Here is a 16,209-nt window from a genome sequence, read left to right on the forward strand (position 1 = left end):
AATGAGAGAGAGAGAGCATGAGAGGGGGGAGGGTCAGAGGGAGAAGCAGACTCCCCGCCGAGCAGGGAGCCCGATGCGGGACTCGATCCTGGGACTCCAGGATCATGACCTGAGCCTAAGGCAGTCGCTTAACCAACTGAGCCACCAGGCACCCTCCAAACTCCTACTTCTTTTTTTTTTTTTTTTAAAGATTTTATTTATTTATTTGAGAGAGAGAATGAGATAGAGAGAGCATGAGAGGGGGGAGGGTCAGAGGGAGAAGCAGACTCCCTGCCGAGCGGGGAGCCCGATGTGGGACTCGATCCCGGGACTCCAGGATCATGACCTGAGCCGAAGGCAGTCGCTTAACCAACTGAGCCACCCAGGCGCCCAACTTAGAACATTTTTAATAAGATAGCTCTCTGATTCTAATTAAATCCTAAGTATTGTATTTGAACGCACATGTTCAACTTCTCCTTTTTTTTTTTTTAAGATTTTATTTATTTATTTGACAGAGAGAGAGAGAGAGAGCGCACAAGCAGGCAGAGTGGCAGGCAGAGGGAGAGGGAGAAGCAGGCTCCCTGCTGAGCAGAGAGTCCGACGTGGGACTCGATCCCAGGACCCCGATCATGACCTGAGCTGAAGGCAGACGCTTAGCTGACTGAGCCACCCAGGCGTGCCCCTCCCCCCCATTTTTAAAGATTTTATTTATAACTTTTCTATTACAGGAATCCTTGTTGCTTGTTTCCAAACATGAGTTTTTTGGTGAGGCCTGCAGAAAATGTTGTCCTCTGCATATCAGTCCATACCTAGGTGCTTTGGAGGGTGTGGTACAGGTACAGTTCTCACTGCCTTGTGGATAGCAGTCCGTAGCCGGGTTGCGTGGGGCCAGCCTGGATAGTCGAAATTAGAAGCCAGCTCCCAGGTATGACTGCAGGGGCACCATTTCCCAGCTCCCAGCCATAGAATTACTGGTACCTGAAATTCTGCTTTTAGAGATTCATTCTTTGTCTTAGACTCGCTTCCTTTTACTTGCACAAGCACCTGTGGAAGGTAAGTCTTGTGAGTCAGCAACTCTCTAGTGAGATCTTTTCTCGGAAACAGGTAAATTCTGGGGACATAAGGAAAGATTAAGAAGGTACTTAATCATCAAAAGTGGGAGGCAAGGAAAAGTGATACAGTAAAAAGGATGGAAACAGCACCATAAGCGGAGGCTGCAGGGGAGATCCTGAATTTTGACCTTCTTTATGATTTGGGCAGTGAATGGATGCCAGTGTGGCTGGTGCATTTGGAGAATGAGTTGGGCAGCTTTCTCTCTCTCTCTCTCTCTCTCTCTCTTTTTTCCCCTTCTCTTAGCATTTCAGTGCATTGAGGCCATGCAGGCCTGCCTCACTCGGGACCAGCTGGTGGTGGAGTGGCAAAGCTCTGCTCCAGAGGTGGACACATGGATGGTTGAATGGTTCCCAGATTTGGACTCAGAGTCCTCCACTTTTTCCTGGGAATCTGTGTCTCAGGCCAGGAACTGGACAATCCAGAAAGGTAGCCACTGTGGACCCCACAAGTTCCCTCTATATAGGATTCAGTTTCATTTCCACTGGTTTTAAAATCTTTAACTTTGACTTCAAAGCTGTAGATATGGGGGAATAGCATTTGACAAAGTGAAGTGCCATATTTCTTGGTGGTTCCCACTTAGGCTGGGCCAGGAAGCCATGGATATCAGACCAGGTATCTGGTCTGTTTCCAAGTGGAAAACACCATGGTGACCTCACCGTCAGAGAGCCCTTCCTCGATATCTTGATCATGTGGGTAACACTAGCGTTTGTCTCTCATCAGTCCTTCCCAGGCTACCCTTTTAGTTCTGGTTCCCTGTTTAAGATCTAGGTCCCCTCTCCAGGTGAATGATATAGAGAATAGTCTTCTTTTTAAGAAAGTCCCTGCTCCTTGAAAGACAGATGAGTGAGGTTTCACCCTCCCAATCCTGTCCGTCCAACCATTTCTTAATACTTAATGGCACCCATATAAAGAATTATACTCATGCAGGGGTTCATGGTAGAGGAGCTAGAATTCATGGTACTTGAGTTCTCAGGTTGATATGCTATTGACAGAAGGATTAAGTTTTATTCTGTAGTGCTTCCAAATCATGTAACAAAATCTATGATGGAGGAGGGACCCGATCTCTTACTTTTCCCTTCTTGGGTGGCTCTGTCATTTCATCAGAGTAGTGAAGACTTAGTTCTAAGAATTAATTTTAAAAGGTTAGAACTGGAATAGACATTGGAGACCATCCAACCTAACCTCCTTATTATTCCAGATGTGGAAACTGTAGAGAAATAGAGTATGTTCCGTAGTCGTAGATGTAACTCGGTCTAACAGATCTCCTTTGCCAGGCTCTGAGCTTAAGGCTTATTTTCTGTCTCTCTCTCTCTCTTTTTTACAGATGAGTTAAAGCCCTTCTGGTGCTATAACATCTCTGTGTATCCAGTGTTGGGAGACCGAGTGGGCAAGTCGTATTCCATCCAGGCTTATGTCCGAGAAGGCAGTATGTATGGAAAGGCCCCGTGGGGCGAGGAAACCCTGGGGCCTGTCCAACATCCAGACAAGGCTGTGAATTTCTATAGCTCATTCACAGTTGCCTTAGTGCTTAGCTGTGCTGCACCTTCAGCTTGTAAGCTACATATGCTTGACACAATTGTGGTCAGGTTGTAGGTTCACTGGATTTCAAAGCTGGGGTAGAATTTAGAGATCCTCAAGTCCAAGCCCCTCATTCTACAAATGGAAAATCAAGGCTCAGAGAGGTGAAATAGTTTGTCCAACCCCACAAAGGAGCTTAGTGCCAATAGCCCTGTAAGCAGAAACAACACTTTTTTAAGACCAAGTTAGGGACCTTACAGAGTTAATCATAGGTTGGAGATGCTAAAAAAATTATTTTTAATTGTGTAGCAGTAATCAAGGGTTGTACTAATGAATTGCTCAGACTTCATTTTTATCACTTGGAAGTTCACCTTTTCCAGATTCAACATTAGAAAATATATCCTGTCGCTCAAAGGTAACCCATGGGGGCATGTCCTTCAGCTGTATCTGGTAATAGCTGTTGCCGCTATGAGTGAAAGCTGAATGCCAAATGACAGTGAGGGCTCTGTAAGAAAGTACTTTTTTGCAGGCCTTTGCCAGTGTTTTTCTTCTGTGCAAGATGGGTGATTCCAGAAAACTATGTTCCCAAACAAGGTGGTGTGCTGTGTCCCTACTCTGCCCCTACCTCCCACCTCTGACACCGATTTTGCTTTGAGTACCAGCCCCAACATTTGTGGGGAAAGGATCTACTTAGCTGTGATTCAGTCCTTATTATTTTTCTCCCTGGCCTGTAAAGTTCCATCAGTGGGTCCTGTAACTGAGGCAGACAACATTGGTGTGAAGACAGTCACAGTCACATGGAAGGAGATTCCCAAGAGTCAGAGAAATGGTTTCATCAGCAACTACACCATATTTTACCAAGCTGAAGATGGAAAGGAGTTCTGTAAGTGTGCTTGTAGCCAAGTTGGAAAACCCCCAAGCCCCAGAGAGATACTATGGATACACCTGCCATAGGGGTTGGTGCCCTACAGTCTTGCATGAGTCACTTAGCCTCTTTGACCCTCTCTGAGAATGAGGCCAAGAGCACTGACCTCTTGAGCTTTTTTTTTTTTTTAAAGATTTTATTTATTTATTTGACAGAGAGAGACGCAGTGAGAGAGGGAACACAAGCAGGGGGAGTGGGAGAGGGAGAAGCAGGCTTCCCGTGGAGCAGGGAGCCCGATGCGGGGCTCGATCCCAGGACCCTGGGATCATGACCTGAGCTGAAGGCAGATGCTTAACGACTGAGCCACCCAGGCGCACCTACCTCTTGAGCTTTTTGGAGTCAAATGAGAGTGAAGTGACTGTACTTAAGAATCCTGGAGGAACCACAGGAGTTGATACAATTTGTCCTGGTCAGGCTGTGAACAAGTGGGTCTCCTGGGAACCTTCCAATTATTAACGCAGAATGGGGTGTGCCTGGATTAAAGAGTAGAGTGGTGACACTTACCTCAGTGCAGGACCCTTTACCCTGACTCCTATTGCCCACTGCCAAGTCATACTTCTGTCTTGAATCCACAGTATCGACTGACATCCTAAATTCTGGGCTAGGCTTGGATTCCTATTTAGGCTAACTTTTTTTGTTGTTACGGTAAAATACATAAAACATAAAATTTACCACTTAAAACATTGAACAATGTACAATTTAGTGGCATTGAGTAGATCAGTAATGTTGTGCGACCATCATCTCTACCTGTTTCCACCCCAAATAGGAAACCTGTACCCATTAATCATCTCTTCTCATTGTCTTCTTCCCACAGTCCCTAGAAACCACAACATTGCTTTCCATCTTTTGGATTTACATATTCTGGCTATCTCATATACATGGAATCATACAATATGAGGCTTTTTGTATCTGGCTTCTTTTTTTTTTTTTTAAGATTTTATTTATTTGCGAGAGAGAGAATGAGAGACAGAGAGCATGAGAGGGAGGAGGGTCAGAGGGAGAAGCAGACTCCCTGCCGAGCAGGGAGCCCGATGCGGGACTCGATCCCAGGACTCCAGGATCATGACCTGAGCCGAAGGCAGTCGCCCAACCGACTGAGCCACCCAGGCGCCCTATCTGGCTTCTTTTACTTAGCATTGTGTTTTCAAAGTTTATCCATCTTGTAGATTGTAATAATATCTCATTCCTTTTTATAGCCGAAGAATATTCTATTCTATGGACAGTCTGCATTTTGTTTACCCATTCATCAGTTGATGGGCATTTGGGTTGTTTCCACTTTTTGGCTACTGTAATTAATGCTGCTGTGAATGTGGGTATGCAAATACTCTTTGAGTTTCTGCTTTTAATTCTTTGGGGCCTATACCTAGGAGTGGAATTGCTGGCCCATATGATAATTCTAGTTTAACTTTTTGAGAAACCACCCAACTGTTTTCCATAGTGGCTGCCCCATGTTACATGCCCACCAGCAATGGATAAGAGTTACAATTTCTCCACATTCTTACCAACACTTATTTTCTGTTAAAAAAATTATTATAACTATCCTAATGGGTGTGAAATGGTTTCTCAATGTGGTTTTGTTTTGTATTTCTTTAATAACTAATGATGTTGAGCATCTTTGCATGTGCTTATTGGCCATTTGTATATCTTCTCTGAGAAAGTCTGCTCAATTTCTTTGCCCATTTTTAAATTGGGTTGTTTGTCTTTCAGTTATTGAGTCATAAGAGTTATATATATATCTATATTCTGGATAGAAGTTCCTTATAAAATATATGATTTGCAAATATTTTTTCCCTTTCTGTGGATTGCCTTTTCACTCTCTGGATAATGTCTTTTGATGCACAAAAGCTTTTAATTTTGGTGAAGTCCAGATTAATCTGTTTTCTTTTGTTGCTTGTGTATTTGGTATCATATCTAAGAAACCACTGCCAAGTTCAGGGCCACCATTTACCCTATGTTGTCTTCTAAGAATTTTATAGTGTTAGCTCTTATGTTTAGGTCTTTGATATATCTTTATAGCCTAATTTTAAGCAGACCATGGATAGAAGGATTGGGGTATTAGATTGGCTGACCTGGATGTACAGGTCCCAGTCCCTCTTATTTCACTCTTCCTAAAGCACAATTTTTACTTGGGCTTGGCTATCATGTTTGACTTCTGTATTTTTCCTTTAGCCAAGACAGTCAACTCCAACATCCTGCAGTATGGCCTGGAGTCCCTGACACGAAAGACCTCTTATACTCTTCAAGTCATGGCCAGCACCAGGGCTGGGGGAACCAACGGCACCAAGATAAACTTCAAGACATTATCAGTTAGTGAGTATTTCCTTTATGTCTTGGATAAGTCTTCTTGGCATTTCTCTTAGGCCAGTTAGAGATGATGTTTGCCAAAGGCAGGGGAAGCCTAATGAAAGAGAAGTACATAAGTAGGAAGAAGTAGGAAGTGAGGAGAGAGTAGGGAGAGCAAACACATTGAGAACTGAATTTGAAAAGACTGGTCATTTTGCTCTTTCTTCATGGGTAGTCCCATGTCATCTTGAGGAAAAGGGTTCAAGTTAATTCCAACTTCACTCTCAGTACAAACCAGCCCCTGTTGCAAAGCTGTCCCCAAGTTCATAGTCACCAGTTTCTGTGTTTCAGTGGTTACTACATAGTGGGGCCTTGGAGGGAAAACCTTGGTAGAACAAGCACCATTGTCCACAGGAAGGAACTTTACTTCCATCATTTGTGGAGATTTTAGAGCAAAAAAGTACCCAATATGTTCTACTTACCAGTTTTTATATTAAAAAATAGAGAGCAAGAAAAATTTAATAACAAAATATAAAATACAATATAGTGTTGTATGATGGTTATGGGAAATATTCAAGAGGAAAAGAAGATAGAATGAGAGGAGAGATGAAGAAGAAAGAGAGAAGGGGAATGGGAGAAACAGAAATATGTTAATTTTCTCAAGTCCTTGAGGGGCAGAGATTTGATTTTAAAGATATACTAGAACTGTTTTAAGAATTATTTATATTAAAAGTAAGGAGACATTGCCAATTTTTACAGTAAAAGTTAGAAATATTCTGGTTTAAGTACTCTCTCTCTCTCTCTCTCTCTTTTTTTTTTTAGAGAGAGAGAGTGTGTGAGCAGAGGGTAGGGAGGGGCAGAGGGAGAAGGAGAGAGAGAATTTTAAGCAGGCTCCAAGCTCAGTGTGGAGCCCAATGCAGGGCTCAACCTCATGACCCTGAGACCGGAGCCGAAATCAAGATGCCCAACCCACTGAGCCATCCAGACACCCCTGGTTTAAGTACTCTTGAAAGCCTCTTGCTCATCACATTTTGAAAAGAATAAAAATATCTTTATGGCTCTGGAAAATGTGAATATAGCATGTGTTTCCATATAGAAAATATGTTCTGTTTTTATGGACTAATACTGCCTTTTTGGAGTTCTTTTTGATATTGTTCTGTAGAATCTTTTAAAATCATATTTTCTTTTTTTTTTTTTAAAGATTTTATTTATTTATTTGACAGAGAGGGAGACAGCTAGAGAGGGAACACAAGCAGGGGGAGTGGGAGAGGGAGAAGCAGGCTTCCCGTGGAGCAGGGAGCCCGATGCGGGGCTCGATCCCAGGACCCTGGGATCATGACCTGAGCTGAAGGCAGATGCTTAACGACTGAGCCACCCAGGCGCCCCAAGGCACTGCTATTTTCTTTTCTTTTTTTTTTTTTCTTTTCTATTTATTTGCGAGAGAGAGAATGAGAGACAGAGAGCATGAGAGGGAGGAGGGTCAGAGGGAGAAGCAGACTCCCTGCCGAGCAGGGAGCCCGATTTGGGGCTCGATCCCAGGACCCCGGGATCACGACCTGAGCCGAAGGCAGACACTTAACGACTGAGCCACCCAGGCGCCCCTATTTATTTATTTATTTATTTTAAAGATTTTATTTATTTGACGGAGAGAGACACAGCGAGAGAGGGCACACAAGCAGGGGGAGTGGGAGAGGGAGAAGCAGGCTTCCCGCGGAGCAGGGAGCCCGATGCGGGGCTCGATCCCAGGACCCCGGGATCACGACCTGAGCCGAAGGCAGACGCTTAACAACTGAGCCAACCAGGTGCCCCCATATTGTATTTTCATAGCACTAGGCACAGATTGCATCATCTACTAGAATTTTCTCTGTGGGCCAAATTTAAGGCAAAAGCCTGCCTTGGAGCCTCAATATTTCTTAACACTTGTCTGCAGATTACAGATCTCCCTGCTTCTGTCTTTGTTCCTCTGCAGTCTATTCTCCACACTGCAGTCAGAGTTTAAAACCCTAGCCCCCTGCTTGAAACCCCCAGCGGCTTCTGTTTTGTGTTAAATAAAATACAAATTCCTACCCATTGCTTTCAGGGTCCTTCGTGAGCTGGGGTTTACTGACCTCATCTCCTTCCATGTTCTGATTCTATCTGTGCTAACTTCTTCCTGCTTCAAGACTTGCATCTGCTGTTTCTTCTGCCAGGAATGCTTTCTCCATATTTTTGCATGAGGGGTTTCTTCTCATTATTAATATTAGCTCAGATTTCACCTCTCAGAGAAGTCTTCCTTTGCCGATAGGTAAAGTTACTAACTGTCTTACCTAAACACACTCTATCATCCTGTTATATCTGAAATAATCTTTCTTTGTTGTCTGAATCTTTCTACCAGAATGTAGGCTCCATGCTAGTAGGGATCTTGTATTTCTTCCTTATTGCTGTTTGTTTTATTACCCAGAATAGTGTTTGGAAAATGGTACGTGCTCAATAAATATGTGCTAAAGGAACGAGGTTGGAGAATGAACCTGGTGAACATAATTATTGACCAGTCTGGGTCTATTATTATTACAATATCACTATTATTCAGGCAGAAGAGAACTGGATGAGGAGCCCCAAATGCCATTTCTTTTTATGAATACATTTTAATTGAACTGAAAGAGAACTCATAAGGAACGTGTTGCTGAAAGTCCTGGAAGAAAAAAAATTAATCTTTCATTTTTGTCAAGAAAGTGAGGAGCTCATCCTTTTACTGACTTTTGTTCTCCTCTTCCCAAAGGTGTCCTTGAGATTTTATTTATAACTTCTTTGGTTGGAGGTGGTCTTCTCATTCTCATCATGCTGACAGTGGCATATGGTCTCAAAAAACCCAAGTGAGTTTATAGGCAACAGCATGTACCCTCAAAAGCAGGGATTGAAATGGGTGGAAGGCATCGTGGGTGGAGAGGGCCCTCTCTTATTAAGGGGGTGTTTATTTGTTTATTAATTTGGTACATATTGACTGAGTTTATTTATATGCCATACCGCGCTCATCAGAACTGACCAAACAAGAGGACTTTCACTCCCCACAGCCCACATACAGGCTTATGCCGGGGATTACCAGCCGCCCCATAGGCTTTATCTTCCATATTTGGCATCTGCCTCTAACGTAAGGGAGAACGTCGTTTCTCTCAGTATCTGGCAGCAGCAGGAGGCCTCAGGCCACTTGCTTCTCTCCTGGGTAGAGAGGGAACGTACCCACGTAATTAGAGCACTGGCTAGCAGTACGCCCAGCATAGACTTGTTCCTTGTTCGTGGCGCAGTGTTGGAGGCCTGGCTGTGGGGACATTTGTCCTGCGTGCCCGGGCCACTGTGGGAAAGGAAGCTTGTCTCAGGGTCTTGTGCTTTCTCTCCCCAGAGAGCTTCATGCTACCCTGCTGGTCAAGGGCTCCCTCCCCGGTAGACCTCTCTCTCCGGAATTGCACAGTTGAGGGCCTTCTCTGCCAAGCAGCTATGCTTAGTTCTAGGGAAGTGAATGTCAACCTCATTTCCCAACCATAGGTAGAAACCAAGCCACCAGCCAAACTCTTGTACATTTTGCATGTCTAACAGGCTCCCAGGTGAGGCAGCTGCTGCTGATTGGGACCACACTTTGAGAATCACTGCACTAAAGTGTGGATATCGTATCAGGCTTAGAGCGTTACCCTTCCTGGAGAATAAATCTCGAAGACATGGTTCTGTGATGGTGTGATTTCCAACGTCAGGTCTCGGGGTGGGGTTGCAGGGGCAGGAGAGGGTAAGAAAAGTGTCTTTCCATCACATCCCACTGATGACTTGTAATTTCACTCTCCAGACTATGTGTTCCCAGCTTCCGTCAGGAGGTCAGAAGCTTGCCCTTATTTATTCCCTGTAGCAAAGCTCCACTCTTCTGGTGGAGCCATGCAGTGTAAGTAACATACTTCTTGAACTTACTTCCTGTTTTAAAATCTTATCTCTTATTAGCAAATTGAAGCACTTATGTTGGCCTGATGTCCCCAACCCTGCTGAAAGCAGCATAGCTACATGGCGTGGAGATGATTTCAAGGTAAATACTTCTGCTTTTGTTAAGGAAATCATTGAGCAGGTTGGTTGCAGAAGACAAGGAAGGGCGATGGAGGTGGGGAGGAGTCCTGGGCTGAGATTTGTCAGTGTTCACAACAATAGAACTTGAGGTTAAAAAGTCCCAGGGCTGGGCCCCTGGGTGGCTCAGTTGGTTAAGCGACTGCCTTCGGCTCAGGTCATGATCCTGGAGTCCCGGGATCGAGTCCCGCATCGGGCTCCCTGCTCGGCAGGGGGTCTGCTTCTCCCTCTGACCCTCCCCCCTCTCGTGTGCTCTCTCTCATTCTCTCTCTCTCAAATAAATAAATAAAATCTTTAGGGCGCCTGGGTGGCTCAGTTGGTTGGGCGACTGCCTTCGGCTCAGGTCATGATCCTGGAGTCCCGGGATCGAGTACCGCATCGGACTTCCTGCTCAGCGGGGAGTCTGCTTCTCCCTCTGACCCTCCTCCATCTCATGCTCTCTGTCTCTCATTCTCTCTCTCTCAAATAAATAAATAAAATCTTTAAAAAAAAAAAAAGTCCCAGGGCTGGAAGGACAGGTGGAATGAGCCTTCCTGGAACGACTTTGGCCCTCGTCCTCTTGAACCAGCAGAAAGGACTTCACGAGGCTCAGAGGACCCAGTGTGTGCTGGGCATGGAACTGGTCCTATAAGGGATGCCACTGAAGGACACTGGCCCTACCCTCAAGGACCTGACTGTCTAGTTAGGGAGCAATAGATAGCCTGTCTAGAAGATTCAATGCCATTTAAAAAGCAGTCAAGAGCAAGTTAGTCTAGAGACCACCGGAGACCGTGAGGGGATGTTGACGTACATAGCTGTCCACAGGCTGACAGGGCTGCCTCCAGTTGTTTTTCTCAGATTGGGGAAGTTATAGTCAGACTTTAAGTGGTAATAAGGTTTTTTAGTGAGTTATCCATAAGTAGAAAACTTCCTTTTTCATAAGTTTAAATTGAAAACTGTTTTTGCAATTTTTAAGGTATAATTTCTTAGCTAAGTAAAAATAAGCCCGATCAAATATAACTTTTAAGTTTTTATTATTGAAAGACTGTTTCTAGTATTTCTTGATGCAGGAATTTTTAGTATTAGCCCTTGGCTTGTTTCGACTCAGAAGTCTTTTTTAAATGCAGACATTTTTATTTATTTTAATTCTTGTTATTTGTGTTATTTCTATTTTCTTCTCTCCTTTATCAGCTGCGTGTTACCCTATTTGCTACTTATTAAAAGTTGTTATGAGAGTAAATGAGTTTATAGGCAGTATTGTCTGATGTCTAAAATGCTTTTTGAATAATATAGGGCTGTCCTCGACAGCACATAATAGTAATCACTCACTGATTTTTTTTTTTTTGCATATAAATGATTCTTTATGCCCTCCCCCCCATGCAATGGGGGGTGGAGCAGGGGGAGGTCCCCCTGCCCTCATGCAGGGAACGGGAGGTCAATGTATACTAGTCTTATTGCCAGCTGCCCTGTGGCCACTCACTGAATGCCAAGTAGTGAGCTAGGCTCTGGGGACACAAAGATGACAAAGATACTGTCTCTGCCCAGGTGGCCATCTTTGATTTTCTGGTGATGTTGGGCAAGTCACTTGTCTTCATGACTGTGGTTTTTCATCTTATGTGAGAGTTCTAATTTTGATGCTCCCATCTCAACTGGGGTTTTGTGAACTTACGATCGTGTGGAAAATAGCCTTGAGCTCTCTAGAGGAAAAAAAGTTGTTTGAATACCATGTGCCGTTTCTCAGGAAATGGGCCAGTCTTGCCAAGCTCCTATGGAAGGGCATGTGGAGGTGACTGGCCATCACTTCTGGTCTCTGGAAGGAATGTGGGGGGCTGGTCAAGAGGTGAGACATTGGTTATTCCAAGTCTAATGAGCTTTTGACTACCTCATGTGAAGCTCCCAAATGATCATTGGAGGTGTCCCTTTCTCTTTTTCAGGATAAGCTAAATCTGAAGGAGTTTGATGACCCTGTGAACATGGAAGAAGACAGGGTTCTAAAACCGTACTCGGCCCCCAGTGACTTTATTGACAAGTTGGTGGTGAACTTTGAGAATTTTTTGGAAGAGGTTTCCCCAGAGGAACCTGGAAAGGGTCAGGAAAACATTTTGAGAGAGGAAAAGAATGAGTATATGACTTCTCCATATTGGCCTTATCGTCCTCCCATTTCAACCGAGATTCCACGGAGAAAATCCCAACAGCTGTGCTCTAGAATATTAGAAGGGACATGCTCAGAAACCAAAGAGCAACCTCTCTCTTCTGTTCCCAGTTTAGGGCCAGAGCATCTCTGTGAGGAAGGAGAACCAAATCCATACTTGAAAAATTCAGTGACAACCAGAGAATTTGTCACATCTGAAAAACCTCAAGACGAAGCCAAAAGAGAAGTTTAGTTGTTGCTGTGGCTCAAATCCCTCTGGGTCTCAGTTTGGGTGACTCCTGCAGAGAGCATATATCATGACTTGGCCAGAAGAGCTTCCTTGGCTGTCTCCCCACCCTTGCTTGTGTTAGAGAAACTCTCACACACCCCTGAGTGGCTTGTTGAGCTTGGTTGGCACAAACGTGTAACTTGCCTGAGAAGAAGGGATGGTCATATGTCTGAGCATGTTGCCCAGGAAAAGCAGTTTATGTATTTATTTTTTTTCAATTTCACACTGAAGCCTCTGACATTGACTTTAAGGGACAGTGGGGCCCTTAAGGTGGATATGTCTGGCCTTCTAGGAATTAAGTCATTGTCACAGCTTTTGGTGAAGCTACTCCTCAGAGTTCTGGCAGACTCCCCACTGCTAGAGGACAGGGGTCTGGTAGGAGGTGAGAGTCTTTCCCTATACCTTGATCTCCCTTGGGGTCTGGGCTCTACCTCCAAGGCTGCACTGAAATCTCACTTTCGTGATTTTGTTTTTCCCTCCGTATAGAGGCAGGGGAAGTGGAGAGGCCTTCCTGATGGTGTGCCTGCCTGAGGCTTCTCCTTACCTCATAAATCTCAAGTGTCCTCAGCTGTACCTCCACCCAGGATTTTTGCCCCTAGTTCACAGCACACTGGCTGCTGGTAAATCAAGGAATGTGGGGAGGTCTCAGCAGGGCACTGGGGAGTGGACTCTAGGCTGGGCCAGAAGGTCCACCCCAGTCTTCACATTGCCCAGCCCTGGAAACAATTCCCAGAGGCCTTTGCTGCCGCTTTATCTTGCACCCAAGCCTGGGAGCAGGAAAGCACCAAACACTGCCCTGCTTTTAGCCAGGGACTCTGGCCCCTCACGCAGCCTCAGAGCCTGGGAATGCTTCCTGAGTGAGCCATCTGCCCACTCCCGCTGAGGGATCTTCTCAAATTCTGTAGGGGTGAAGCGGAGGGGGAGGGGAGTGCCTGGAATGAGTTCCCCCAGTCTTATCTGTTTTACACCTGGATGAGGCTTTCGAACCTAAAACCCAAGAATGAGATGTCTGAGGAGAGAGGACGGGTCCCAGATGGCTCCTCTGAGTGGGTCTCAGAGGTGAAGCCATTCCCCCCTGCTCCTCCTCCCTTAATCATTCATTAAAGCCTGAGGTGTCTTCTGGTGGACAGTTGGCAAATGCCACACTCCTGGCCCTCCTCTGCTTCGTCCCTTCCTCCCTCCTTGCCTCCTGTCTTTGGCCTTCCCGCCTCTACCAGCAGCTTCTCATCTTTTTAATACTCCCTTTTTTTTAGTTTAATTTTATTTAAATTCAATGTTTTCTTCTTTCTTTTCTCTTCATTTCTTCTTCCTTTCCCACTAGCCTCCTTTTCTCATTTTTCAACTGACTTTTCTGCCTTGAGGGCTAAGGAAACTGGGGCTCTGTGTTGTGTCCTAGGTGGCCCGAGGTAGGTCCTAGGAGTCAGTGTTTCCTGCCAGTAAGGAGAGCAGGACCCCTGAAGCTCCTTCAGCGGGCCACACACTGCTCTCTCCAGAGCACATTGACAGGACACAGGCCTGAAAGCGACGAGGCCACGGTGGCCTTTCTTTCCTGAGATTGAGTCTCAAACCGTTCCCACTCACAGCATCCTGGGCTGCCTCTGTGGTCTGAAAAAGCCATCTACATTTTCTCTGTTATGTCGAACAGACAGAACACAAACAGGAAAACTTGTGTTTTGGTAAGTTCATTAAAAACTGACAACATCCCCAGTGAAGTTTTCTGGGGCTCTGGGAATCATGTAAGCAGCTTTGTCGGTGCCTTATTAATGGCCCTTCTAATAATACCAGAAAATTTTAGAATGGCCGAAAAGCCAATCTGTGTCTGGAAAAAAAAAAGTGATACTCTTGTGGTTTCTCAGGAGGCAGCAGTAAACCACACCCAGTACAAAGACTACGGTGCGGGTAGGCGGGGGTGGGGGGGGTGGGGGGGGTGGGGGAGGGGGTGGGGGGGTGGGGGGTGGGGGAGGGGGTGGGGGGGGAGGGGAAGCTGAGTTTTGAAAAGAGGCCGGAGATGGGGAGAAGTTGTTGGGAACTGAGAGGCATCCTGTGTGTGTCCCAGGATGCCCACTGCTGTTCCCCCCATCACCCTGAGGGGGTTCTAGCGCCCTCTCCTGGCACACCCCTAGCACATTGGCCCTCGGGCTAAATCTGCGCCATGTTTTTTTCCAAGGCCCATGACCCAGAAATGCTGTTGGTATTTGTAAAGGCTGGATAACAAAATCAAAGGGAGAATCATGTTTAATGACATGTGAAAACTCTATGGAATTCTAATTTCAGTGTCTGTAAATGAAGCTTAATAGGAAAAGAGCCACGCCCATTGTTTACGTATCATCCCTCAGCTTTCCTCCCACAACTGAGTAGTTGTGAGAGAGAATTTCTCCCACAAAGCCTAAAATGTTCACCACCTGGCCCTGTGCAGAAAAAGTTCGCTCACGTCTGGGGAGCCCGTAGACACGAGGCTCGGACTGCCCAGTGTTGGCCCACGAAGTGTTTTAACTTTGAATTAGCTGCTAAGGAAAGAAAAAGTTAGGTTATGGTCATTCTGGATTTCTAACTGAGTAGGAACAGCTTCTGTAGGAAGGGCACACGCTGGCTCCCCGCCCCAGGCCTCACAACTGCCCACAGCTAAGGTAGAGCGTTGATGGTTGGTTATCACTTACTCCAGTGGTTCTTTTTTTTTTAAGATTTTTTTTTTAAATATTTTATTTGTTTGAGAGAGAGGCACAAGCATGGGGAGCAGCAGAGGGAGAGAGAAGCAGGCTGCCCACTGAGCCCAACGTGGGGCTCGATCCCTTAACCAACTGAGCTACCCGGGTGCCCCTCCAGTGGTTCTTGGTAGAGCTTACTTTGTCCCCTACCTCGACATTTGGCACTGCCTGGAGGTAGTTTTGGGAGGGTGCTGCTGGCGTCTAGTGGGTAAAAGCCAGCAATGCTGGTAGTGACCCTGCAATGCACCAAACAGCCCCCACAACAATGGATTATCTGGCCCCAAACCTCAGTAGTATTGAGATTTAGAAATCCTGGCTGAGCTACGTCTGCGGGTCCTACTCATCGTTCACAGGTGTTCTTTTTTTTTTTTTTGTAAATTTAAAATTTGTGTTGGACTCTAACAACAACACCACCAAAACCAAAAATCTCTAAATACCAATTATCTGGATCATTTTTAGTCCCTTATATGATCTGTGTGTACTAATATACATGTTTATCTCATTGCATGTTATATATTGATTCTGTTGTATTTTACCTTCACTTTCACTTACTATTTCACGCTTAAAGTTTCATGCACGAACAAAGTTCATCGTGGTAGCATTTTGAATGGACGCTCAGAACTCCATGGTGTACCTGCATATTATGCTTTGCTAAGGCCCCTTAGTTGATAGGATTGTTTTAAATGTCCTCTTTGTATAGAGAGCAACTTCAATAAATGTTGTTCTTTGTACAACATTTTCTTTTCCCACCTTTGTCCTAACTCCTTGGGGGCTTTTTCTAAAGGTGGAATTGCCAGGTCAAACTTTTATAGTTGTTGTCACATATCACACAACTCTGTCCTCAAAAAAGGTTACAATGATTTGTGGTATCACTAGGGGTGTGTGGGGCCTCTTTTGTCCTTGCTAATGATAATCAACTGTTTACTGCTGTAAACTGAATTTTGTCACCTTATTGGCTATGGTTAAAGACACTTCATAGTTTTTGTGTTGCTTAAGTCACTGTGAAGGCAAACCTTTCCCATGTGTATTTTATAGTCCACATGTCCACCTATTGACAATACAGAATGTTCTACCTCCAAGCCACTGGGGCATTGAGAGAGCAGGTGAGCTGCTAGACATTAGAGGCCCTCAGCCAAACTTTACAACAACTGGTTGACTTTGTCATTTGTTTGACTATTTAAAATATGGGGGTTTTGTAGGGCATTTAAAA

General features: G+C 45.0%; 1 protein-coding gene across 1 annotated transcript in view; it reads left to right on the forward strand.

The window, feature by feature from the left end:
- The window catches only part of IL31RA (interleukin 31 receptor A), an 85,686-nt gene extending 71,520 nt beyond the window's left edge, over positions 1-14,166 (forward strand). Inside the window, exons 10-16 of the mRNA XM_064596937.1 lie at positions 1,336-1,518; positions 2,417-2,518; positions 3,347-3,493; positions 5,705-5,845; positions 8,577-8,670; positions 9,779-9,860; positions 11,809-14,166. Coding sequence (XP_064453007.1) covers positions 1,336-1,518; positions 2,417-2,518; positions 3,347-3,493; positions 5,705-5,845; positions 8,577-8,670; positions 9,779-9,860; positions 11,809-12,258 — 1,199 coding nt within the window. The 3' untranslated portion in view covers positions 12,259-14,166. The remainder of the gene's footprint in view (positions 1-1,335; positions 1,519-2,416; positions 2,519-3,346; positions 3,494-5,704; positions 5,846-8,576; positions 8,671-9,778; positions 9,861-11,808) is intronic.
- The last annotated feature ends 2,043 nt before the right edge of the window (positions 14,167-16,209 follow it).

The sequence above is a fragment of the Mirounga angustirostris genome, unplaced genomic scaffold (assembly GCF_029215605.1).
Source record: "Mirounga angustirostris isolate CCGP_5_RB_7025 unplaced genomic scaffold, mMirAng1.0.hap1 SCAF_7, whole genome shotgun sequence".
NCBI classification, from domain to species: Eukaryota; Metazoa; Chordata; class Mammalia; order Carnivora; family Phocidae; genus Mirounga; species Mirounga angustirostris.